Below are 26466 nucleotides of genomic sequence, written 5' to 3' on the forward strand. Positions count from 1 at the left end.
CACTCTGTTACTCTGTGTTTCAGGAGGAGGGACAGTGCAGAAGGAAGACATCTGTGCCGTGATTCTATTGCAGGAATCCCTAGCTGTCCGAGAGGAGAAGGTAACAACAGATCCAGGGTTATTCCATAAGGGAACTATAGTTTTTCGTGTATCCTGGATGGATTCCAGTAGCTGGTGGAGTGGATTGAAGATGTACCAGTGCCCCACAGTGATTCAGACTGTCAAACAGAGTCTCATCGACAGGACCCGACCCAGAGGAGGTTCCTGCTCCGGTGGGTAAAACGTGACCCTCTATTGCCACACCTCATTTTACACTGTAAACTTCCCACTACGAACATAAGGGACGTGTCGGATCTGTGTCTGGGGTGGTAGTGGGGGGAGAGTGATGGGTCTGTACCACAGTCAGTCAGAAGATGCAGCGGGAGGGAGGGTGGGTGGGTCAGAGAAGGAATCCCCCATGGGTCCTGAGGTCAATTCAGTACCAATTCCCAGGTAACAATATACTGTTTGTGTTGTGCAATAGGGTGGAGTGAAGATCTGCAGGGCAGTAAGACCGTATCAGTGCCAAATGAATGATCGGCTTCTTGAGTTCTTTAAGCTACAGCCCAGAGATGAACGACAGTAGCTCGGAAAAGCTTAACTGTAACGGTGAGAGGGCAGGCTTTGGGCATGACTGCAGAGAGATTGAGAGTTAAGGGGCAATTTGTTCTTTTGAGGTGAACGGTAAACCTGGCAAGTGTGGGGAATTCTGGATGATGAGAGATAGTCAAGTTCTGATCAGGAAAAAGAATGAAACACAGAGTGTTTTGGTCTAGGACTTGAGAATCCCTTGAATTAGAAAGGCTCAGAATACTCTCAAGAGGAAGATCGGCAGAGAAAGGAGAGTGAAAGATGAATTTGGCAGGTGAGGTGAAGAAAATCCCAAGATGTTGAATCAAGAGTAAAAGAGTGGCTGACGATAGAGTAGGTCCCCTTAGATATCAGCAAGGCTGCCGATGTCTTCTGCAGCTGGAGATGGGTGTGGTTTTAAAATGTATTTTCCTCAGTGTTTACTGAGCATGCTCCAGAAATACGGGAAACATGGAAATGTTTTGGTGGATAGTCTTATGACCAGGGAGGTGGTATTGTCAGCCTTACAGTGACATAAGGTAGATAAATCCCCAGGGCCTGACCGAGTGTCTCCTGGGACTTTATAGAAGGCCAGAGGAATATTAGTGGATATTCTGCCAGAGATTGCAATGTCCTTCACCACATTGGTGAAGTTGTGTAAGACTTGAGTGGGCTGAACTTGTTTGGTTGTCTAAGGCAGTGGTCCCCAACCTCCAGGCTGCGAAGCATGCAGGTGTGCAGCGGTAGCACATCTTTAAGAAAAATGCCGAAATAAACTAGCTAATTAATTAGGTGCCGCCCGGCAGGTAAATGTCAGCCCAGATCAGAGGCTTTTTATCATCAATCGCCTCTGATCTGGGCCGACATTTAGAGGCCCGGTGGCATCTAATTAATTAGCTTGTTTATTTTGGCTTTTTCTTTCTTTCTTTTGAAATCTTTTTATTGTTGTATTATACAAAAGAAATAACATGAGTACAACACTTTCAATGTCTTGAAAAAGACATTATCTTAAAGATTGAAAAAAAATTTGTGATAACAGAAAAACTTACTAAGCAACAAAAGTGAAAAAAAGAACCCATGAGGTGTACAACCCCGGAGCCATGCGTCACACAAAAAGCTTCTAAAAATAAACATCAAACCGCCAGCAAGAAAAGAAAATATACCAAAAAATTTACAATTAGATCGTGGAAAAAATCCATCAATTAGCTCAAATGATAATTACGAGCAAATGAGCCCCATTTTTTCTCAAAATGAAATAAAGGTTCAAAGGTTCGACTTCTAATTTTCTCCAAACTAAGACATAGCATCACTTGGGAGAACCATTGTGACAAAGTGGGAGCTGATGTATCCTTCCACTTCAACAAAATGGCCCTCCTAGCTATCAATGTAACAAATGCAATAACATTTTGGTCAGACACAGAAATACCATGAATATTTTGAGGAATTATTCCAAAAAGCACAATTAATTTATTAGGTTGTAGATTAATTTTAAGTACTTTAGAAATTTTTGAAAAAAACTGACTTCCAGAACTGTTCCAATATAGAACAAGACCAAAGCATATGTGTCAGTGTAGCTATCTCAGTTTTACATCTATCACAATAACTATCAACATTAGAAAAGATTTTAGAAAGTCTCTTCTTTGTCAAATGATAACGATATACAATTTTAAATTGAATCAATGAATGGCTAGGACAAATTGAAGAAGAGTTAACCAACTTCAAAATCTGCATCCAATCCTCCGTCATAAAAGTCAAATTGAGTTCCTTTTCCCAATCCTGTTTAATCTTAGATAAAGGACGCTTATCCCATTGTAATAATAAATTATAAATTCTTCCAATAGAACCCTTGATCGAAGGATTCATACTCATAATAGTATCTAACAGGTCAGCCTCCAATATGTAAGGAAAATTACTTAAATATTTTTGTAAAAAATGTCTAACTTGCAGGTATTGCAGAAAGTGTGAGTATGAAAGAGAATATTTATCAATTCAAAAGACATCAATCTATCTCCTTTAAATAAATCCAAAAAAGAATTAATACCTTTATTTTTCCAAAGTAAAAAAATTGAATCACTCAAAGAAGGCTTAAAAAAGTAATTTTGATAAATTAAACTACAAAGTTTAAATTTTTTAAGATTAAAAATATTGCCGAATTGGAGCCAAATTTGTAAAGAATACTTAATCACATGATATCGGTTTAAATTACAACTTTAGCGAATTACATAGGTAAAGCAGCTCCCAATAACGAGGTTAAATAAAACTGTTTTACAACTTTTAGTTCCAGGTCGATTGGCCGATCACTCTTATCAACCCAGTATAACCAAAAAGACGTGTATTGCACATTAACAGCCCAATAATACATTCCTAGATTAGGCAAAGCAAGACCTCCATCCTTTTTCAATTCTTGTAAGTGATATTTACTAATTCCTGGTCTTTTATTATTCCAAATAAAAGATAAAATAACAGAATCATTCCGATCAGAAAACTTCCTAGTCAAAAAAACAGGGATATTCTGAAATAAATATAAACATTTTTGGTAAAATCATCATCTTAACTATATGAATGCGACCAACAAGAGAAAATGTAAGTCGACTCCATCTACTAAATAAATACTTCATAGAGTCTACTAAAGGAACAAGTTGGCTTTATGAAGATCCTTATATTTTTAAGTAATTATAATACCTAAATATCTAAAAGAATCCAAGACTTTAAAAGGAGTATTATCATATATAGAGACAGAATCATTTAAAGGAAACAATTCACTTTTACTAAAATTTATTTTATATCCTGAAAAATCTCCAAATTTATTAAATAATTTTAGCAAGGCAGGATAGATTGGTCAGGATTAGATATATAAACCAATAAATTATCGCGTAAAGAGCGATCTTATGCATGGTCTCATTCACAAAAATCCCATGGATATTTTTAGCCTCACGAAGAGCAATAACAAGGAGTTCTAATATTCAATTAAACAACAAAGGCCTTGCCTTGTCCCCCATGAAAGCTTAAAAAAAAGACCTACAATTGTTAGTGACAACAGTAGCAATAGGGGCTTTATATATCATTTTAATCCAATTATTAAAATTAACACCAAAGCTAAATTTCTCTAGAACATTAAATAAACATTTCCATTCAACGCGATCGAATGCTTTTTCAGCATCCAAAGATGGAACACATTGTGGAGTTTTAAAAGAGGACGAATTCACACTTTGTGGAGAGGAGATTCCATCCATTGAGGACCAACCAGTTAAGAGCCTCGGGTGATGGTACACAGAGAAGCTGAGAGACACCAAGAGGGTTCAAGAGACAGGAGAACAGATCAGCAGAGGTCTGATGTCTGTCGACAAGTGTGGCTTTCCTGGCAAGTTGAAGTTGTGGTGCTTGCAGTATGGACTGATGCCACGGATAATGTGGCCACTAACTGTCAATGAGGTGGCAATGTCTCATGTTGAGGCAATGGAACGGAAGATCAACAAGTATGTGAAGAAGTCGCTTGGAGTACCAAGCAGCCTCACCAATGTTGCAATCCACAGTAGCCAGACAAAGCTTACCATCCCAGTGCAATCCCTTGTTGAAGAGGTCAAGGTAGCCAAGGTAAGATCATTCTTGATGCTCCGGGACTCAAAAGACCCTGTCTTCAAGAACACCCAGCCGAATGTGAGATCAGGCAGGAAGTGGTCAGCCCGTGTAGCAGTTGATGAGGCAGAGTCTAGATTAAAGCACAAGGGGATGGTTGGGGCCATCCAGCTAGGCCGCCAGGGACTTGGATGGACAACCCACAAGTGGTGGTCATCTTCTACAGGTAAGGAGCACCGTGAGCTTGTAACACAAGAAATATGAGAGGTAGATGAGGAGAAGAGGTTAACTAAAACAGGTGGCCTGGCCAAACAAGGGGCTTGGACCCAGTGGAAAAGTGTTGAACAACGACATCTATCTTAGAATGTTCTGTGGCAGATGGAACTGCTCCACATTTCTTCTCTATGTAGAGCAGCGTACGATCTGCTCCCAACACCTGCCAACCTCAACCCCTGGTATGAAGATAAGACAGACAGGTGTGTTGCTTGTAGTGAGAAGGGAACACTTCAACATATCTTGAGTGCATGCAGAGTCAATCTTTCCAGCGGCATGTACACTTGGAGACATAACAACATTCTCAAAGTTGTAACAGAAGCGGTTGAGCAGAGAGTACTGCAGCACAACTTATCTCATGCCCCATGCTGCACAGAACATCGCATATCATTTGTGAAAGAAGGCTCCAAGTCAAGGGCGTACAGCATAGGCTCACGATCAAGCATACTTTCTTCAGCCAATGATTGGTGTGTCAAGGCCGATCTGGATGGGAAAGGCAGTTTCCCGGAGCAAATAGCTTTCACAACATTGCGTCCGGATATAATCGTATGTCTGACACCAGTAGAGAAGTAGTTATTGGTGAACTCACAGTCGCCTGGGAAGACAACGTCGATGAAGCCCATGAGCGCAAGTTAACCAAGTATGCAGAATTAAGATCAGAGTGCAGAGACAGAGGGTGGAGGGTGTCATGCTATCCATTTGAAGTAGGCTGCCGTGGGTTTATTGCGTTCACTTTCCAGAAGTGGCTGCGTGACCTTGGCTTCACTGGAAGAGAGATCAAGTCAGCCAGCAGGGCTGTAGCTGAGACAGCAGAGAAAGCATGGCGGTGGACCAAGTATGTCCAGAGGGGCAGATAGTCGGACAGTGTATACATCTTTTGCAAACCCTTCAGTAGTTGCATAGACACCTGAAGAGCAGACTATCTGTTGGGTGGAAGTGACCAACAACTCTGATAGAGGCAGATGCCAAGTTTTTAAACTCACCAGTGGTTGGTGGTGCTTTAGCACTGCTGGCCCACCACCTCAAGGGTGTCTTGATCATAAGCGGGCCAAAACTCCTGAAGACAGGTGGCAGATCAACTGATGATCCCACTGGTGATAGCACAGGACAGTTAACATCTTAGTCCAAGTGTATTCTGTAACTCTAATGTTAAGTAGTCTCCAAACATTTGAAAAAGAATAGCAACCCTTTATAAAGCCTGTTTGATCTTTAAAAATAATTTTATCCAATTGGCCATTATCTTTGACAGGATCTTCGTGTCGATATTCAGTAATGAAATAGGTCTAGATGAAGCACAGTCAGTGGGATCTTTATCTTTTTTAAGAATTAAAGAAGTAGAAGCCTCATAAAAAGCAGAGGGTAAGTCACCTTTCACAAAAGAATCCTTAAACATTTCCAACATATACGGAGAAAGCAACTTTCCAAATTTTTTATAAAATTCTACAGGATAACCATCAAGTCCCGGGGACTTACCAGATTGCATTGAAAAAATAGCTTTATGAACTTTGACTCCAGTGATTGGAGCATCAAGAGTGTTTTGATCCTCAACTGAGATTTTAGGAAAAACAATCTTTTGTAAAAAAGCATTCATTTCAGAGGAATCTAACGGACATTGAGATTTATAAAGTTCAGTATAAAAATCTTCAAAAATCTTATTAATTTCTTCATATTCCTGAGCCAAGGTACCATCTTTCTTACGGATATTCATGATTTGCCTTTGGCTGCAGACATTATTAATTGAGATGCAAGCAGTTTATTATTTTTATCTCCAAACATATAAAATTAGCTCTTTAACTTAAGCAAATATCCTTCAATGGGATAAGTTAATAACAGGTTATATTGTGATTGAAGTTCCACCCTTTGTTTAAACAAATCAATATTAGGGGAAATTTTATAGATATTATCTAAATCTTTAATTTGTTTTGAAATTCTATCTAATTATGCGTTAGTCTGTTTTTTAAGTTTAGCTGAATAAGAAATAATCTGACCACATAAAAATGCTTTAAATGTATCCCATATAATTAATTTAGATATACGCCCTATATCATTAAAAAGAAAAAAATGTTTTATCTGGGTTTCAATGAAACTGACAAAGTCAGAGTTTTGCAATAATATCTGAGACATGCGCCATGGTGGGCGGGCAAGAATGACATCATCAAATTCAAAAGACAAACTCAGAGGCGCATGATCAGATATAGCAATAGCATTATATTCACAATTTTTAACACTAGGCAAGAAATATTTTTTATAAATGTGAGAAGAAAGAATATTCTCTGTTATCGGTATGGAGATACCTCCACAAATCAATCAATCCAAAATCAATCAAAAAGGAATTAATAAATGACGCGGAACAATTTGGAAGTCACTTATTGGTTGATCAATCATTGGATTTGAGTAGCAGTTAAAATTTGGAAGTCACTTATTGGTTGATCAATCATTGGATTTGAGTAGCAGTTAAAATCCCCGCCCATTATCAGCACATATTCATTTAAATCAGGCAGTAAAGCAAATACCTCTTTAAAAAAAGATCATCTAAGTTAGGACCATACAAATTAACCAAAACAACTTTTCTGTTACAGATCGTTCCTTTAACAATTAAAAATCTACCATTAGAATCTGATTCAATATCCTCTTGAATAAATATATTAGATTTAATAAAAATAGACATGGCTTTGTTTTACTCTGAGAAGTAGAGTGGAATTGCAAACCATTCCACCAGCCAAAAAATCTATTTTGATCTCCTGCCCTAATATGTGTCTCTTGAGCAAAAATTATATCAGGCTGGAATCGGTTAATAATTTCAAAAGTCTTTTTTCGTTTAATAGGATGATTCCAACCAGGTACATTCCAACTTATTATATTAATCCGTTTAAATAACATACTATAATTTTATTCTAATTTGCGCAGACCACATACCAATATGGGATGGTCAAAAACGGTGGCGATGAGGATTACAACCAGATAGAAAATACGCATGCTCCAGAGCCACCCAATGGGAAAAAGCCCCTAACTCTAATCCCACCCTGCTTCCTGAAAACCCAAGAAAAAGGCAAAGTAAACGCCCTATGTGCTCTTTCTATAGCAGGCAGCTTTAATAAAATGGTTGGAAGTAAAGTGTGGAAAAGTTTACCAAAGTAAGCAGTTAGATCTCCATCTTCAGCTCCTTCTTGCAGTGCAACAATTCGTGAACCCAGTGATAAAGGTAATGGGAAAGGAAAGGTGCAAAATGAAAGATCTGATGAAATGCCATCGTGGGCTGAAGATATCGTTCGGACACTGAATTCAATTAAGGATCAGAATAGGTCAATTAAAGACCAACTGGAAAAGAATAGGAATGAAATGAAGTCATTTCTGGGAAAACTTAAAGACCTGGAAACTCAAGTTATTCCACATGAAGAGGAATTGAAGATAACTAAGCAAAAGTTGTCTGAAGCTACAACTCGTTTGGAAAGATATCAGGATAAGATTTTAGACCTGGAAACTAGGTCTGGCTGAAAGAATATACGAATTGTTGGGCAGCAAGAAGGAGCTGAAGATGGAGATTTAACTGCTCACTTTGGTAGGCTTTTTCACACTTTATTTCCTACCATTTTATTAAAGCCGCCTGCTATAGGAAGGGCACACAGGGCATTCACTTCGAAATTGAAGGATTCTAGTAAACCAAGATCTGTTCTGGTTTGCTTTCAACACTTTAAAATTAAAGATCAAATAATGCGACAGGCAAGAAAACAGAATGTTTAGATTTATGGAGTCTGAGGTCCGTTTTTACGAAGATTACCCGAGAGAGGTAATGGAACAAAGATCAAAATTTGCCCCTGGTAATGAAACAGGCATATGATAACAAACTGTTTCCCTCTCTGAGGTATCCGACAAGAATTAAAGTTTTTCCCGCTAATTCTCCTCCTCATATTTTTTTTGATTCAAAAGCTGCACTGGACTTTGTTCAAGCTATACTCGCCGCAGTTACTGACGCCGCTGCTGAATGAACTATCTGAAAGGTTGTTTGGCTAACTGTATACTATTCGCATTTTGGAAAGAAGATTTATGAAGGTCATTTGTATATTTCATTGAGAGACTAATTAAAGAAGACAAGGAGCGTTGTTCATTATCGCATATTGTTGGTTTTCCTTTGGAAAGAAGATTTATGGCTCAAGTATGACTGTAAATGATCATCTGAACATTCGACTGAGAAAAGAAGATAAGGGGATTTGTTCCTTTAATACTTGGTTTGAGTTTTTTGTTTTTTTTTAAATCAGCTAATTGGTAGTTTTTTCCTACTAATAGGGCTTTTTATATATATTTGGGATGGTTTAATTACTTATGATATTATTAATTAGTATTTTTGAAAATTCAGCTGGGTCAGATATACTATTTTTTTTCTGTTTTATTATAACATTTTATAATTGAATTTGAAGTTTTTTTTAGGGAGTCAATGTTAAACTTGAAGACGGCGCTGGTTTTTCTCTCTAAGAGATAACATTTTGGTTCTTTCTTGTTTATTAGATGATGGAATGTAAATGCTTTTCTTTGCTGAGACTTTGTTATCTTTTTTACAAGGTCACTCTACTCTTTTTACTAACTGGGAGGAGGGAAAGAAAATACAGATGGAGTGGTTAGTGGCTTTGAACGCTGCTTTTTTCTTAAAGATTTGCTGGGTGCGTCCTGGCTACTGCTGCATACCTGCATGCTTCGCGGCCCAGTATCGGTTGGCGGCCTGGAAGTTGGGGAGCACTGGTTTAAGGTGAACAACAAGGATGAGCCAGGAACGACAGACCGGTCAGACTGATATCCTCAGTGGAGAAGTGACTGGGGGGGAATTCTGAGGGACTGGATCTACCAGGAATTGGAATTGTGTAGACAGAATCTGATCACAATCAGTCAGCATAGATTTGTGTGTAGAAAGTGGAGCTTCTTGAATTTTTCTAGCTGTTTCTTGAATGAGTGAGCTAGAAGGACGATGTGCATAGGGATGTGGCTAACATCTGTATGGAGTTTAAAGGCCTTTGACAAGATCCTGCATGGTACGTGGTCTGTAAGTTTACATCTCATGGAATCTAGGGTGAGATAGTTCAGTGGATTCACCACTGGTTTGGATGTAGGAAGCAAAGGGTGGTGTTTGAAGGTTGTTTCTTGGAATGGAGCATGGTGACGAGCGGAGTTCTGCAGGGATCAGTGCTGGGTCTCTTTTGATTACTGTTTATAGAAATTATTCGAATGCCAGTGCACAAGGCTTGATCAGTAAGTTTGTGGATGACACAAAATTAAAGGTGCTATTGATAGCGAAAAGTTTGCCATGGAATACAGAAGGATCTTGATTAGTTAGGGAAGTGGGTCAATCAGTGGCAAATGGATTTCAATGGAGATGAGTGTGAGACGATGCATTTTGGAAAGTCAAATCAGAGGAGAATTATGACTGATCAGTTACTAGTGAATGTCGTGGAATGGAGGAATCTAAGATTCATTTATTTATCACATATACATCAAAACACGTTTGTGTTGTTTGTATTAATAACTGGGAGAAGCTAAGGATGTGCTGGGGCAATACACAGGTGTCACCACATATTCTGGTGCAAACATAGTAAACCCACAATCTTCAGCGGAACAACACAGAGCAAAGTAACAGCATCAAAAAAACCTCTTTCCTCCCAACACACAAAGACGGCCTTCCAACCCAAGGTCAGGCCTCTGAGTCTGAGTCTCAGACAACGAACCTCTATCTTCCCCTGTGTCGTTGACCAAGGGCTTCAGACATCAGGCTGCTACTTGAGGGTGTCTGTTCAACCCTTGAGCTTCAAACTTTGGTATTAACCATGGTGACAGCACTGGAACTCCAGTCCCTGATCTCCGGAGTCACTGACTCACATACCTAGGCTCTTGTGCCCCCTGCTCACACACACATCTGATCCAGGGGCCTACAGCCCTTGTCAACCTTCTCCATGGTGTTTGCCAGCTCAAGGTTCATGAATGTGTTTTGTTGCACATCCTTGTTACTGGGCTTCAATCACAGAGCGGAGGTGTAATCTTTGGCCTGACTAGAATTCCTCAGCATCTCTCTCCCTAAACCCGACTCTGACCCCTAACTCCCTAAAACCATCCCTACGAACTTAAAAAAAAGCAACTATATCTGAGCAGAACATGGACCGAGACCAGTTCGGAAACAACTTGACATAGGAACAAAGATGCATAGTTTATGGAAAGTGGCATCATGGCTGGTAACAAAGGTGTTGAGCACATTGGCCTTGATTAGTGAAGGAACTGAGTCGAAGAATTGGGACGTTACGATACAGTTGTATAAATCATTGGTGAGGTCACACTTGGAGTACTGAGCACTGTTTGGGAAAACCTGTGACAGGAAAGAACTGAAAAGAGCAGAGAAGATCTACAAGGATGTTGGATGTCTCGAAGTTCTGAGGAATAGAGATAGGGTCACTCGGCTAGGTGTTCATTCCTTGGAACGTAGGAGAATAAGGGGTGACCAAATAGAAGTATATATAATCATGAGGGTGCAACAGTTTGTTCCCCAGAGTAGGGGGGAGGCAATATGAGAAGAGAGAGTTTCAGGGTGAGGGGGAAGCTATACAGGCTTGAGGGGCAATGATTTCACCCTGGGGTGGTGAGTCCATGCAACCAGCACCATGGGAAGTGGTTGAGACAGGGACAATGATATCATCGAGGAAACCTTGAGCAGGTAGATAGATGGGTGAGGCTCGGAGAGATGCAGACTGAATGAAGGAAATTTAGAATGCCTGTCTGGGGGCCATGGTCAGTGTGGGCTCATTGTGCTGAAGGGTTTGTACTGTGCTGTACTGTTCCATGTTCTGTTGTGCTGTATTGCTCTGTGATTCAATGGGTTAAAACACCTCCTCAGTACACATCTAGCAGTCTGCTGGTGTATGGCTTCCGGCCCTCAGCTCTGGCTTCGCAGCAGTGGCCCCTCTGTTTCCAGTGAGGGGATTCTGTGGCATGTGAGAATCGTGGGACTCACTGTTTTCCCCAGGTCCATAGCTCACCCTCTAGTACAGTATGTCTGTGTTATCCTCCAGCCCCTACACCATTTCCACTCACTGTAACCACCCCCAGTCCGTGCACAATTCCCATTCTCTGTGACCCCTCCGGTGTCTACACCCCTACTCATCTTTGTGACCACCTCCGGCGTCAACATCCCTTCCCTTCTCCATAACCTCCTCCACCTGTTATCCACTCACCGTGTCTCTGTCCCCTCATGATTTTACACACTTCCTTGTCTCCGAGATCCACTCTGGCGACTATACTCCTCTCCGTCTCTGTAAACCACCAGCAATTGTCTGTCACTTGTACGTCCCTCAAGATCTACCGTTGCTTGACTGATCTGAATTGTGAAAACCTGGTGGGTGTTCATCTCTGAGATCAGAGGAAAATTAAACACCCCCTCCCTTTCATTACTGATAACCTCCCTGAGTGAAATGTGCCTGGTGTGAGGCAGGCTGAGTGAGTACAGGTTCTCTGTTTTACGTTGCAGTGTTACAGTCAGGAGATGTCCATGAGAAGATTGTGAAGGAGCTGGACATCTACCCATGTGAAGGGCCAGGAGTTCCCTGTGTCCTGTTTGTCTACCGAGTGTCTCATGAAATTCAGGATCTTCAAAATGCTCTTCACTGGGTCACAGGTAGACACTCTCATCGTTTTTCACAGGTGAAGTGATCCAGTGGTATTTTCTCCCGAGAGTTCCTTTCCCCTGTGGGGACTTCTGACTGTTGTCTGTTCACTCCCTCATGGAGGAGGCAGGAGAGTGGGGTTGAGAGGGATAGTTAAATCAGCCAAGATGTAATGGAAAGCAGACTCGAATACTTAATAAGTCCATGAGATATAGGTGCAGAATTAGGCCATTTGGCCCATCAAGTCTGCTCCACCATTTCATCATGCTGATCCATTCTTTCTTTCAGCCCCAGTCTCCTGCCATTTCCCCATATCTCAAGTCAAGTCACTTTTTATTGTCATTTCAACCATAACTGCTGGTACAGTACACAGTAAAAACGAGACAACGTTTTTCAGGACTGTGGTGCTGCATGAATGCTACAAACACTACACTGAACGACATAAAACAACACAAAAACTACACTAGACTACAGACCTACCCAGGACTACCTCTTCATGCCCTGACTAATCAAGAACCTTAAATATACCAAATGACTTGGCCTCCACAGCCACCTGTGACAATGAATTCCACAGATTCACCACTCTCTGGCTAAACAAATTTCTCATCTCTATTCCACAAGGACACCCCTCAATTTTACAGCAGTGTCCTCTGGTCTTGGACTCCACTACCATAGGATACATACTCTCCACATCGAGTCAATCAAGGCCTTTCAACATTCTGTGGGATTCAATGAGGTCACCTCTCATTCTTCTGAATTCCAGTAAGTTCAGACCCAGAGCCCTCAATGCTCTTTATATGACAAGCTTTTCAATCCTGGAATTGTTTTCATGAACGTCCTCTGCAATGGCAGCACATCCCTTCTTATAAAAGGGGCCCAAAACCACTCACAATTCTTCAAGTGAGGCCTCATCAGTGCTTTATAAAGCCTCACCATTACATCCTTGCTTTTATATTCTAGTCCTCTTGAAATGAATGCTAACATTGCACTTGCCTTCCTCACCAATGACTCAACCTGCAAATTAACCTGCACAAGGTCTCCCAAGTCCTCAGATTTTTGAATTTTCTCACTAGTTAGAAAGTAGTCTAGCTGTTTATTTCTTCTAGCACAGGTGAAGTCATTCAGTGATAACATTTGCCTGAAAATACTTCCTTTTTGGGGACTTCTAGTCTCTGCTGGCTCTTCCCTACCTGAGGAGCACACTAACAGTGTGTGTGTTCCTTGGGATTGAATCATTTGTGAATCGAACATGCACTGATGCAATGGCTTTCTGAAACATAGAAACATAGAAAATAGATGCAGGAGTAGGCCATTTGGCCCTTCGAGCCTGCACCGCCATTCAGTATGATCATGGCTGATCATCCAACTCAGAAGCCTGTACCAGCCTTCCCTCCATACCCCCGATCCCTTTAGCCACAAGGGCCATATCTAACTCCCTCTTAAATATATCCAATGAACTGGCCTCAACTGTTTCCTGTGGCAGAGAATTCCACAGATTCACCACTCTCTGTGTGAAGAAGCTTTTCCGAATCTCAGTCCGAAAAGGCTTCCCCTTTATCCTCAATCTGTGACCCCTCGTTCTGGACTTCCCCAACATCGGGAACAATCTTCCTGCATCTAGCCTGTCCAATCCCTTTAGGATTTTATACATTTCAATAAGATCCCCCCTCAATCTTCTAAATTCCAATGGGTATAAGCCTAGTCGATCCAGTCTTTCATCATATGAAAGTCCTGCCATCCCAGGAATCAATCTGGTAAACCTTTTTTGTACTCCCTCTATGGCAAGGATGTCCTTCCTCAGATTAGGGGACCAGAACAGCACGCAATACTCCAGATGTGGTCTCACCAAGGCCTTGTACAACTGCAGTGGTACCTCCCTGCTCCTGTACTCGAATCCTCTTGCTATGAATGCCAGCATACCATTCGCCTTTTTCACCGCCTGCTGTACCTGCATGCCCACTTTCAATGACTGGTGTATAATGACACCCAGGTCTCGTTGCACCTCCCCTTTTCCTAATCGGCCACCATTCAGATAATAATTTGTTTTCCTGTTTTTGCCACCAAAGTGGATAACCTCACATTTATCCACATTAAATTGCATCTGCCATGAATTTGCCCACTCACCCAACCTATCCAAGTCACCCTGCATCCTCTTAGCATCCTCCTCACAGCTAACACTGCCACCCAGCTTTGTGTCATCCACCAACTTGGAGATGCTGCATTTAATTCCCTCATCTAAGTCATTAATATATATTGTGAACAACTGGGGTCCCAGCACTGAGCCTTGTGGTACCCCACTAGTCACTGCCTGCCATTCTGAAAAGGTCCCATTTATTCCCACTCTTTGCTTCCTGTCTGCCAACCAATTCTCTATCCATATCAATACCTTACCCCCAATACCGTGAGCTTTAAGTTTGCACACTAATCTCCTGTGTGGGATCTTGTCAAAAGCCTTTTGAAAATCCAAATATACCACATCCACTGGTTCTTCCCTATCCACTCTACCAGTCACATCCTCAAAAAATTCTATGAGATTCGTCAGACATGATTTTCCTTTCACAAATCCATGCTGACTTTGTCCGATAATTTCACTGCTTTCTAAATGTGCTGTTATCACATCTTTGATAACTGACTCTAGCATTTTCCCCACCACCGATGTTAGGCTAACCGGTCTATAATTCCCCGGTTTCTCTCTCCCTCCTTTTTTAAAAAGTGGGGTTACGTTAGCCACCCTCCAATCCTCAGGAACTAGTCCAGAATCTAAAGAATTTTGAAAAATTATCACTAATGCATCCACTATTTCTTGGGCTACTTCCTTAAGCACTCTAGGATGCAGACCATCTGGCCCTGGGGATTTATCTGCCTTTAATCCCTTCAATTTACCTAACACCACTTCCCTACTAATGTATATTTCCCTCAGTTCCTCCATCTCACTGGACCCTCTGTCCCCTTCTATTTCCGGAAGATTATTTATGTCCTCCTTAGTGAAGACAGAACCAAAGTAGTTATTCAATTGGTCTGCCGTGTCCTTGCTCCCCATAGTCAATTCAGCTGTTTCTGTCTGTAGGGGACCTGCATTTGTCTTAACCAATCTTATTCTTTTCGCATATCTATAAAAGCTTTTACAGTCAGTTTTTATGTTGCCTGCCAGTTTTTTCTCATACTCCTTTTTCCCCTTCCTCATTAAGCTCTTTGTTTTCCTCTGCTGGACTCTGAATTTCTCCCAGTCCTCAGGTGAGCCACTTTTTCTGGCTAATTTGTATGCTTCTTCTTTGGAATTGATACTATCCGTAATTTCCCTTGTTAGCCATGGGTGCATTACCTTCCTTGATTTATTCTTTTGCCAAACTGGGATGAACAATTGTTGTAGTTCATCCATGCTATCTTTAAATGCTTGCCATTGCATATCCACCGTCAACCCTTTAAGTGTCATTTGCCAGTCTATCTTAGCTAATTCACATCTCATACCTTCAAAGTTACGCTTCTTTCAGTTCAGAACCTTTGTTTCTGAATTAACTCTGTCACTCTTCACCTTAATGAAGAATTCCACCATATTATGGTCACTCTTACCCAAGGGGCCTCTCACGACAAGATTGCTAATTAACCCTTCCTGATTGCTCAATACCCAGTCTAGAATAGCCTGCTCTCTAGTTGGTTCCTCGACATGTTGGTTCAAAAAACCATCCCGTATACATTCCAAGAAATCCTCTTCCTCAGCACCCTTACCAATTTGGTTCACCCAATCTATATGTAGATTGAAGATGATATTGTCCCGCCCAGTTGTATCTGTCGAGGGGACAGAGGTTATTATTGTGATTGGAGGTGTGTATTGGTGCACAACAAGCTCCCACAAACATCAGTGAGGCAATCTACCAGGTATTCTGATGAAACATTGTCCAGGACACACTTGGGCTCCCTGGCTCTGTGTGAAGTGCTGTATTTGGATCTTTCTGTGCACCAGACTGGGGGATCTGGTGATTGGGTTGAAAATCCCTGCGCTGTACCTCCTGTGGGACGTGAGTGCCTGTAGTGGGGTGGGAAGACTGCCTTGTACACAGACAGCATCAGCACAACACCACCCAGGCACACAGGGGGGCAGGAGGGTGGGCACATCCCCAGGTGGAAGGTGCAGAGGTCCTGAGGACTTCTGCTGACGGTTGGCTGTTCACTCCCTCAGGGAGGAGGCAGGAGATTGGGATTGAGAAGGATAGTTAAATCAGCCAAGGTGGAATGGTGGAGCAGACTCGATGGGTCAAATTGCCTAATCCTACATCTTATGGTCAGTGTAATACAGGTGATTAGTTCATTGTAGGAGAAGGGGACGAGCTTTCCTGTAATGCCTTCCTGATCCATAACATATTCTGCCATTAAAGCATACAGTCGTTATTGTGATGGGAGTTGTGTATTGCTGCATAGCAAGCTCCCACAAACAGCAGTGAGGTGATGGATTGGAGATCCCATTGTCTGGGGCACAGGTGGCTTCCCTTGCTGTGTCTCAAATGGTGTGTGTGGACGTTTCTGTGCAGCTGAGTGAGGGAGGGGTTTGGGGCTTGACTGAAAATCCCAGTGGAGAAATGGTGCCTCTGGCAGTACTGTACGTCCTTTGGCCCTAGTGAGTGCCAGTAGTGGGATGGGAGGGCTGCCCTGTACACACAGAGCATCAACTGGACACAGACAGGGGCAGGAAGGTGGGACATCCCCAGGGGGAAGGTGCTGAGCTCAGGGCTGATGTACCCAGTGGGTGGGACACACACCCATCCCACAGCAGCACCCAGACACTCTGTTACTCTGTGTTGCAGGAGGCGGAAGAACGCAGAAGGAAGGCATTTGTGCCGTGATTCTGTTGCAGAAATCCCGAGATGTGGGAGAGGGGCAGATAAGGACCTATCCAGGGTTATTCCATGAGGGAACACCAGTTCATCGAGTACTTTGGAGAGAAACCAGCGGTATTCTCAAGAGGAGGTCAGCTGACTGCCATTGTCCAAATACGATTCGGGCCATCCGACAGAGTCTCAGTGACAGAACCAGATCCAGAGAACATTCCTCCCCCGGTGGGTAAAACCTGTCTCTCCCTGTCACGCCTCACGCTTCAGTGAAACCTTCCCACATGCAACATGACGGTTGTGCCTGATTGGTGTCTTGGGTGGGAAAATGATGGAACAATAGCCGGTCAGTCAGTGACTGCTGCGGGAGGGAGGTTTGGAGCACAAACGTCCTTTGGTACTGAGGTCACTTTAGCACCAACTCCCAGTTTACATGCTTCTGACTGATATGTGTGCTTTCCAGTAGGGCAGAGCGAGTATCCGCCAGGCAGTGAGACTTTAGTGGTGAGTGAACAATCGGCTTCCTCGATTTCTTCAGGATGCAGCCAAAGGAAGAGCAGCTGGAACTCGGAGAGGCTTCAGTGTAACAGTGAGAACGCAGGCTTGGGGCTCGACCCGAGAGATTGGGGCAGGAGCTGAGAAATGTCAAGTCTGCAGAGGCAGTATGTTCCTGTCGAAATGGAGAGTAAACCTGTCAAGACAAGAGTTATTCAGACTTTGGTCAAGAAAAGTATGGAAGGACAAGGTGCAATTAGGTAATTTGCCAGTGAATCCCTTAACGTCACATGACTAAGAATACTATCGGAGGAAAAAGTGAGAGGGTGTGATGTGGATCTCGGAGATAAAGTTAAGGAAAATACCAATAAATTCTGTAGTGGTTAGCTCAAAATTTGCAATGGTAGCCAAGTATGCACAAATCCCACTACTGTCTTTAAGGTGTTTGCACTTTCTCCCCATGACTGCAGTGAGTTTCAACTGGGTTTTCCAGTTTCCTGCCACATTGCCAAAAACCTTAGTGTTAGTAAGTTGCGGGCACGCTACTTTGGCACTGGAAGGAGATCTAAATGATCTAAATCAGACCTGCAGGGCAATTCTTTCACCAATAGGGCGGTGAGTATATAGACCGAACTGCCAGAGAAAGTGGGTGCAGCAGGTACAATGGTATTATTGAAGGGGCACCTGAATAAATGCATGGAAAGGCAGGGTAAGAACGGATAAAGTTGACTGCAGGAAATTGGGATCATCCAGCTGGGCATAGTGGTCATCACTGACTCATTGGGCAAATAGTCTCTATCTTGTTGTATTAGATGATGGGCTGAATGGCTTGCATTGTCTACATCCCTCTGTCTCCAATGACCTACCCTAGGTCCCTGTGTCATACCCTAGATCTCTGTGTGTGGCCTCATAAAGAGAGGCCCCACCACTTCCAGGGAGGGTTTTCTGAGGAATGTATGAGTTGAGGTTCGAAATGTCTTCCCCAACTTCCATACCTCGCCTGTAGCTGTGTCAGTTTCATTCCTGACCCTTACAGCCTCTAAATCTACTTCCTCTACACTTCTCCCATCTCTTTGATGCCGAACAGCACCTATACCACTCTCCATCACTGCAACGCACAACAAACTTTTTGCTTTCACTTTCCACTGGATCTCCTGTACCCCAGACTGATCCTCACTGGTTCAAAGCCTGTTCTCAAGGCACAGGACACCCATGGTGGTGGGTGTCCATCTCTGAGCTCAGAGGAACATTAGACTGGTGTGAGGCAGGCTGACTGAGCACAGGTTCTGTGTTTTACAGTGCAGTGTTACGGTCGAGGAGACGTCCATGAGAAGATTGTGAAGGAGCTGAAAATCTGCCAGTGTGAAGGGCCAGGGGTTCCCTGTGTTCTGTTTGTGTACAAAGTGTCTCATGAAAATCAGGATCTTCGAGATGCCCTGCAGTGGGTCACAGGTAAATACACTCATCTTCTGTCAGTCTGTGATTCCACCTAATGAAACCTTACCCTAGAGTCCTCTTGTCTTTTGTTTCCTTTTCTGGACCGCTGCCTCTTGTGCCTCTCTAAGGCACAATAATTATTGTGCGTGACCCTGTGCATGTTTCCATTGTAGTGGAAGGCACATGCATTGTTTTACCAGGTCTTACCTCTACAACAGGGGTCCCCAACCTTTTTCGTACTGCGGACCAGTTTCATATTGACAATATTCTTGCGGACCGGCTGACCGGTGGAGGCGGGGGGGGGGGGGGTGTCGGCGGCGGTAGGGTTGCCGACGTACAAGAGTAGCAGTCAAATATGTTGGGTTTACCCCGAGAAAAACTACAGTGACCATGAAACCTTGCGCGGGCACCGTTACGCATGCGTTTACGTGCCGATTTCTTAAAAATTGTTTTTGCCGATTCTGTTCGGCGGGTGGGGTGTTATTCACGACCGGAATATAGGTGATAAGTGGCTAATACACTCAATTTTGTTTCTGAAAGGGTTTATCTAACGGGTTTAATATTAAACACAGCACATATTTTCCTGGCATGAATATAGCAATAAGACAATTATCAGGGGAGGACAGGGGAGCTTGAAGTGTTGAACGAACTTCCAGTAGAAGTGGTAGAGGCGGGTTCGATATTATCATTTAAAGAAAAATTGGATGGGTATATGGACAGGAAAGGAATGGAGGCTTATGGGCTGAGTGCAGGTCGGTGGGACTAAGTGAGAGTAGCGTTCGGCACGGACTAGAAGGAGTGAGATCGCCTGTTTCCATGCCGTAATTGTTACATGGTTATATAAGTCACTTATAATAGCATCATAACATTTTTAAGTAATGTTTGGATATCAAACACACTGCGCATATTTTCCTCGTATGAACATATAAAATCATTGCAACGCACCAATATCGCTGAATCAGTGGGAGCCCTGGACTTGTTTCCCTGCAACAAGACAGTCCTATGGAGGGGTGATGGGAGACAGCGATACTCGAAGGAAGTTCCTTATGTCCAGTCTATTCCGCAATTTAGTTTTCGTTGCATTCATTGCAGAGATATGTTGGAAATGGAAGCAATGTTTTCAGTGCTTTCCTGACTATCTCAGGATATTTAGCCTTGACCTTGATCCAGAATGCCGGCAGAGATGTTATGTCAAACATACTTTTCAGCCCGCCGTCATTTGCAAGCTCGAGGAGTTGATCTCCTTCCCGCGCTGACATGGATGACGCGCGGGTAATGACCTCGCGTGTGTTCAAGCTCAACAGTGGGCGTGACAAGGAATGAGGAAAGTTGCAGCTGACTCCTATTGCCAAATCATATCGTTTCCTCGCGGCCCGGTAGCGCATGCTTTGCGGCCCGGTGGTTGAGGACCGCTGCTCTGTAATACACAGGAGTTTTCATTGTGATGGGAGATTGGTGCATAGCAAGCTCCCACAAACAGGAGAGAGGCAATGAACTCGGAATCCTGTTAAAAAATTCTGTGGGTCATGGTTGGATTCACTTGTCTCTGTCCAAAATGATGTTTGTTCATCTTTCTGTACCCCTGAGGAGAGCTGATTGTTGGGCTGAAAGTCCCAGAGGAGACAGAAGTGGGGGTGGGAAGACTGACTTGTACACAGACAGCATCACCGCTACACCACCCAGACAAAAACACACTCACACTCACACACACACAGTGGGCACAACCCAGATGGAAGGTGCTGAGCCCAGGGATGATGCACCCTGTGGGTTCCTGCAGTGGGTGGGACACACACCCCTCCCACAGCAGTACCGAAATCACTCTGTTACTCACACCCCTCCCACAGCAGTACCTAAATCACTCTGTTACTCACACCCCTCCCACAGCAGTACCTAAATCACTCTGTTACTCACACCCCTCCCACAGCAGTACCGAAATCACTCTGTTACTCTGTGTTTCAGGAGGTGAGACAGTGCGGAAGGAAGACATTTGCTCTGTGATTCTGTTGCAGAAATCCGGAGATTTTGGAGTAAACAAGATGATGACTGATCCAGAGTTATTCCATGAGGGAACCAATGTTTTTCAGATATTTTGGACAGAAATGAGTGTCACGTGGACAAGTGCTGATGAAGGCCACGCAGTGATTCAGACCGTCAGACAGACTCTCGTCGACAAGACAAAATCCAGAGGAGTGTTCTGTCCCGGTGGGTAAAACCTGCCTCTCCCCGTCCACATGTCAAGTTACACTGTAAACTTCCCATATGGAATGTGTGTGTCTGGGGTGGGAGTGACGGGAGTCTGTCAGAACTATATCCCAGTCAGTCAGTGACACACTGGGATGGGGGCATGGGAGGGAGGGAGTGTCAGAACGGAAAATCCCCATCAGTTCTCGGGTAAACTCAACGCCATCTCCCAGGTTACAGGTTTCTGATTGATGTGTGTGTTGTGCACTAGGGTCGAGCAAGGATCAGCAGGGCAGTGAGACTCTCTCATTGTGCAGTGCACCTACCTTGATGTGCAGTGAGCAACCAGATCTTTTGACGTCTTCAACCTGCACGCAAGAGAAGAGCGAAAAGAGCTCAGAGAAGCTTCAGTGTAACGGTGAGAAGCAAGGATTGGGACACGGCTCGTGGCGTATCAAGGGTGTAGGTGTATTGTGTTCCTCTTGTGTACAGAGCCTAGATGGTTTGGGAACCCGGGCTGATGAGAGAGATTGAAGTTCCAGTCAAGAGGAGAGGCAAACATACATTGTGTTCACAAACAGGAGTCCCGAAGAAGGGTCTCATTCTGAAGTATCGGCTGTACTCTTTTCCATTGATGCTGCCCGGCCTGCTGAGTTCCTCCATCATTTTGTATATGATACATTGTGTTTAATTTGGGAACAAGTTCATCTCTTGATGATTACAAAGATATAAAGGATGCACTTGAGATAAATCTGGAGGGCAAAGTGAGGGTATGAAATGGATCTGACAGACAAGATTAAGAAAAATTCTATAGCTCAGTTTCTAAAGCTCAGTAAAGATTAAAAGCATGGTTAGTCAGAGAGGAGTTCCTGTTGGGGATCAGCAGGCTGTCTGTAACTTGAGGGGACAGATAGGTTGAAATTATAAGAAATATTTCTTCTCAATTGTTGCTGAACTGATTTACTGAAAATCGCAATTGCTCAAGAGATGAGGGAATCAGGGGAAGACAGATTGGGGGACATACATATTCCCAGGGAGAAGGTATTTGCAGCTTTACAGTATATTTCTAGTGGATAAATCCTAAGTGCTTCCTGGGACTCTTGAGATGGAGCAAGTAGGGTGAAACTATAACAAATATTTCTCCTCAGTGTTTGCTGAACTGATTTACTGGAAGTCACAATTGTTCAAGAGGTGAGGGCAACAGGTGAAGACAGTTTGGGGGGAGAAGGTATTTGCAGCCTTACAGTGATTTCTAGTGGATAAATCCCCAGGGCCTTACTAAGTGCTTCCTGGGACTCCGTGGGAGGCTAGAGAGGAAACAGTGGAGGCCCTTAGGGGGATACTTGCTTCATCGTTTGTCACTGGGAAATGATGCCACAGAGGAATGGAATTAGGTCACTGTTGTTCCGTAGTTTTAAGAATGATGGAAAGGATAAACCAAGGAATGACAGACCAGTGAATTTGACTTCAGTTGTGGGGAAGTTAGTGATGGGCAATTGGAGAGATAGGATGTTCCAGTATTTGGGAAGACAGGGACTGATTAGGAGGAGTTTGCATGGTGTTAATGGAATTTGTTCAGTTGAACCTCTTTGGAGCTGTTTGTAGAATGACCAAAATTGTAGATGAGTTTCAGGCTGAAAATGTTGTCCATTTAGCAGAACCTACAAGAAGGCCTCGCATGGCAGGATGGTTTAGTAGGAAACGTTCCAGGAAATCATGGAGAGACAGTTCGGCAGATGCAAAAATATGAGAGATATACAAGCTTTGGTCAAGAAAAATATGGAAGGACATTGTTCAATTAGGTCAGGGGTCCCCAACGTTTTTCGCACTGCGGACCGGTTTCATATTGACAATATTCTTACGGACCGGCCGACCGGTGGTGGGGGGTGGGGGAGGTGGTGGTAGGGTTGTCAATGGACAAGAGTAGCAGTGCAGTCAAATATGCTGGGTTTACCCCGAGAAAGACTACAATTACCATGAAGCCGTGCGCGGGCACCAGTGCGCATGCGTGTACGATTCCCACCATCCCCCCCAATCGTTTTTGGCGATTCTCTTCGGAGGAGGAGGTGGTGGGGGGGTGTTAATCACTACCGGAATATTGGTGATAAGTGGCTAATGCACTCAATTTCCTTTCTAAAAGGGTTTTTCTAACGAATTTAATATTAAACACACAGCGCATATTTTCCTCGCATGAGTATAGTGATAAGTCAATTATCAGGGGAGGACAGGGAAGCTTGAAGTAAGTGTTGAATGAACTTCCAATAGAAGTGGTAGAGGCAGGTTCGATACTATCATTTAAAGAAAAAATGGATAGGTATATGGACAGGAATGAAATACAGGGTTATGGGCTGAGTGCAGGTCGGTGGGACTAGGTGAGAGTAGCTTTCGGCACGGACTAGAAGGGGAGAGATGGCCTGTTTCCATGCTGTAATTGTTATATGGTTATATAAGTCAATAGCATCATAACATTTTAAGGAACGTTTGGATATTAAACACGCAGTACATATTTTCCCCATATGAACATATAAAATCATTGCAACACACCAATATCACTGAATCAGTGGGAGCCCTGGGCTTGTTTTCCTTGACGGTCCTATCGAGGAGTGATGGGAGACAGTGATAGTCGAACGGGGTTCCTTATGTCTATTCTACTCCGCAATTTAGTTTTCATTGCATTCATTGCAGAGTTATGTTGGAAATGGAAGCAACGTTTTCAGTGCTTCCGTGGCTATCTCAGGATATTCAGCCTTGACTTTAATCCAGAATGCCGGCAGAGATGTTATGTCAAACATACTTTCCAGCCCGCCGTCATTTGCAAGCTCGAGGAGTTGATCTCCTTCCTGCGCTGAAATGGATGACGCGCGGGTCATGACCACGCATGCATTATGGCTCAACAGTGGCCGTGACAGGGAGTGAGGAAAGGTGCAGCTGACTCATATCGCCAAATCATATCGCTTCCTCGCGGCCTGGTAGTGTACGATTTGCGGCCCGGTACCGGTTCACGACCCGGTGGTTGGGGACCACTGAATTAGGTCATGTGCCAGTGAATGCTTTAATGCCAAACGACTAAGAAAACAATCGGGAGTGAAATCATGAGGGCAAAGGAAGAGGGTGTGAGATGGATCTGGCAGAAAAGGTAAAGGGAAATCCCAAGAAATTTAGTCATAGTCGTAGACATAGTCATACTATATTGATCCCGAGGGAAATTGATTTTCGTTACAGTTGCCCCAACCAAGAGTAGAGTATAAATATAGCAATATAAAACCATAAATAATTAAATAGTAATATGTAAATTATGCCAGGAAGTAAGTCCAGGACCGGCCTATTGGCTCAGGGTGTCTGACCCTCCAAGGGAAGAGTTGTAAAGTTTGATGGCCACAGGCAGGAATGACTTCCTATGACGCTCTGTGTTGCATCTCGGTGGACTGAGTCTCTGGCTGAATGTACTCCTGTGCCCAACCAATACATTATGTAGTGGATGGGAGACATTGTCCAGGATGGCATGCAACTTGTACAGCATCCTCTTTTCAGATACCACCGTCAGAGAGTCCAGTTTCATCCCCACAACATCACTGGCCTTACGAATGAGTTTGTTGATTCTGTTGGTGTCTGCTACCCTCAGCCTGCTGCCCCAGCACAAAACAGCAAACATGATAGCACTGGCCACCACAGACTCGTAGAACATCCTCAGCATCGTCCGACAGATGTTAAATGACCTCAGTCTCCTCAGGAAATAGAGATGGCTCTGACCCTTCTTGTAGACAGCCTCAATGTTCTTTGACCAGTCCAGTTTATTGTCAATTCGTATCCCCAGGTATTTGTAATCGTCCACCATGTCCACACTGACCCCCTGGATGGAAACAGGGATCACCGGTGCCTTAGCTCTCCTCAGGTCTACCACCAGCTCCTTAGTCCTTTTCACATTAAGCTGCAGATTATTCAGCTCACATCATGTGACAAAGTTTCCTACCGTAGCCCTGTACTCAGCCTCATCTCCCTTTCAGTCATATCGTGAGTAAAAGGGTGGTTACTAAGTGAGTAGATCACTTCAGACATTAGCAGGGTTACTTATGTGTTGACCTGCACGACATGGGTGAGATTCTTAATGAATATATCCCCTTTTTCACTGAGGAGATAATCCTGATTACTTAAGAGAATTAAGTAAAGATGTTTTGGAGACTGGTCATATTTCCAGAACGGGTGATATTTGCAACCTTGCGGTGTATTGGTGGATAAATCCCCACTGACAGAGCAAGTGCTTCCTTGAAATTTGTGGGTGGTGAGAGGAGGAATTGTGGAGTCTCTTGATGAGATTATTGACTCATCGTTTGCCACCAGAGAAGTTGCAGAAGACTAAAAAGAAGCTCATGTTTGGTAGTTTGAGAAGAGCAGGAAGTTCATGCCAGGGAATGACACACCAGTCAGTGTGAAATCAGAAGAGGGGAAGTGGGCGGAGTCAGATTAAATAGAGTCAGCACGGCTTTCTGCATGAAAAGCCCTGCTTATTGAACAGTACTGAAGCTATTTGAAGAGATGACTAAAGTGGCAGATATGGACAGGGCAGTGGACGTTGTCTATTTGTAGTTGAGCAAGGCCCTTAACCAGGTCCTGCAAGGTAGGGTAATCTGGATGGTTAGGAATCCAGTCAAGATTGGTGGATTCACAATTGGTTTGGAGGATGAAAGCAGAGGGAGGTGGTTGAAGGTTGTGTTTCGGAATGGAGGCTGCTGATGAGCTGTGTTCTGCAGGGATCAGTGTTGGGTTTCTTTCATTACTATTTTGAGAAATGATTCGAATGCCAGTGCACAAGGCTTGATCAGTGTATCTGTGGTTGACACAGAATTAAATGGTACTAATTATAGTGAAGAAGGGTGTTGTGGAATACAGAATGAAGAAGTAAATAAAATCATCGGGGCAAGATAAGGTGCATGGTAATGGCCTTTTCTCCAGGTCAGAGGAGTCCACAATTAGAGTCCCTGGGTTCAGGGTGAGGGGGAGAGAGTTAAAAGGGACAGTGGAGAGTATGTGAAACTATTATAGTTATTATTCTAATATGTATTTATTGAGTATGCCAGCAAGGAAATGAATCTCGGGGGTGTATATGGTGATATATATGTACTTTGCTAATATCTGTACTTTGGTCTTTGGTCTTTTCCACAGGGGAGGTGGTTGAGGCAGGTACAAGAGTATCCGTTCAGAAGCACTGGGATAGGTACATGGAGGGAGTGGGACTTGGAGAGATACAGCTGTAATGCAGACAATGTGGACAATCTGGATGGGCACCATGGCCAGTGAGGAGTGGTTGGGCCAAAGGGCCTGTATCCTGCTGTATTGTCCGATGTCTCGATGGGCTGAATGGCCTCCACAGGGCACATCCTGCAGTCTCCTGGTGACAGGTCGCTGTAGGTTGGACTTTGCTCTGTATCTGTGAACCCGAT

General features: G+C 43.4%; 1 protein-coding gene across 9 annotated transcripts in view; it reads left to right on the top strand.

Annotated features, from left to right (window-relative positions):
• Positions 1-26466, top strand: part of LOC140201635 (uncharacterized) — a 108152-nt gene that overhangs the window by 57226 nt on the left and 24460 nt on the right. For 3 of the 9 annotated variants that reach the window (XM_072266036.1, XM_072266039.1, XM_072266040.1), the window contains exons 2-7: positions 24-272; positions 11936-12103; positions 16892-17143; positions 18710-18862; positions 20807-21049; positions 21300-21446. In XM_072266036.1, coding sequence (XP_072122137.1) covers positions 24-272; positions 11936-12103; positions 16892-17143; positions 18710-18862; positions 20807-21049; positions 21300-21446 — 1212 coding nt within the window. Of the gene's footprint in view, positions 1-23; positions 273-533; positions 649-3766; positions 4204-9015; positions 9071-11935; positions 12104-16891; positions 17144-18709; positions 18863-20806; positions 21050-21299; positions 21447-26466 lie in introns of those variants that run through there. The other 6 variants (XM_072266034.1, XM_072266038.1, XM_072266037.1 and 3 more) reach the window with 5 other exon arrangements.

The sequence above is a fragment of the Mobula birostris genome, chromosome 8 (genome assembly GCF_030028105.1).
Source record: "Mobula birostris isolate sMobBir1 chromosome 8, sMobBir1.hap1, whole genome shotgun sequence".
Taxonomy (NCBI): Eukaryota; Metazoa; Chordata; class Chondrichthyes; order Myliobatiformes; family Myliobatidae; genus Mobula; species Mobula birostris.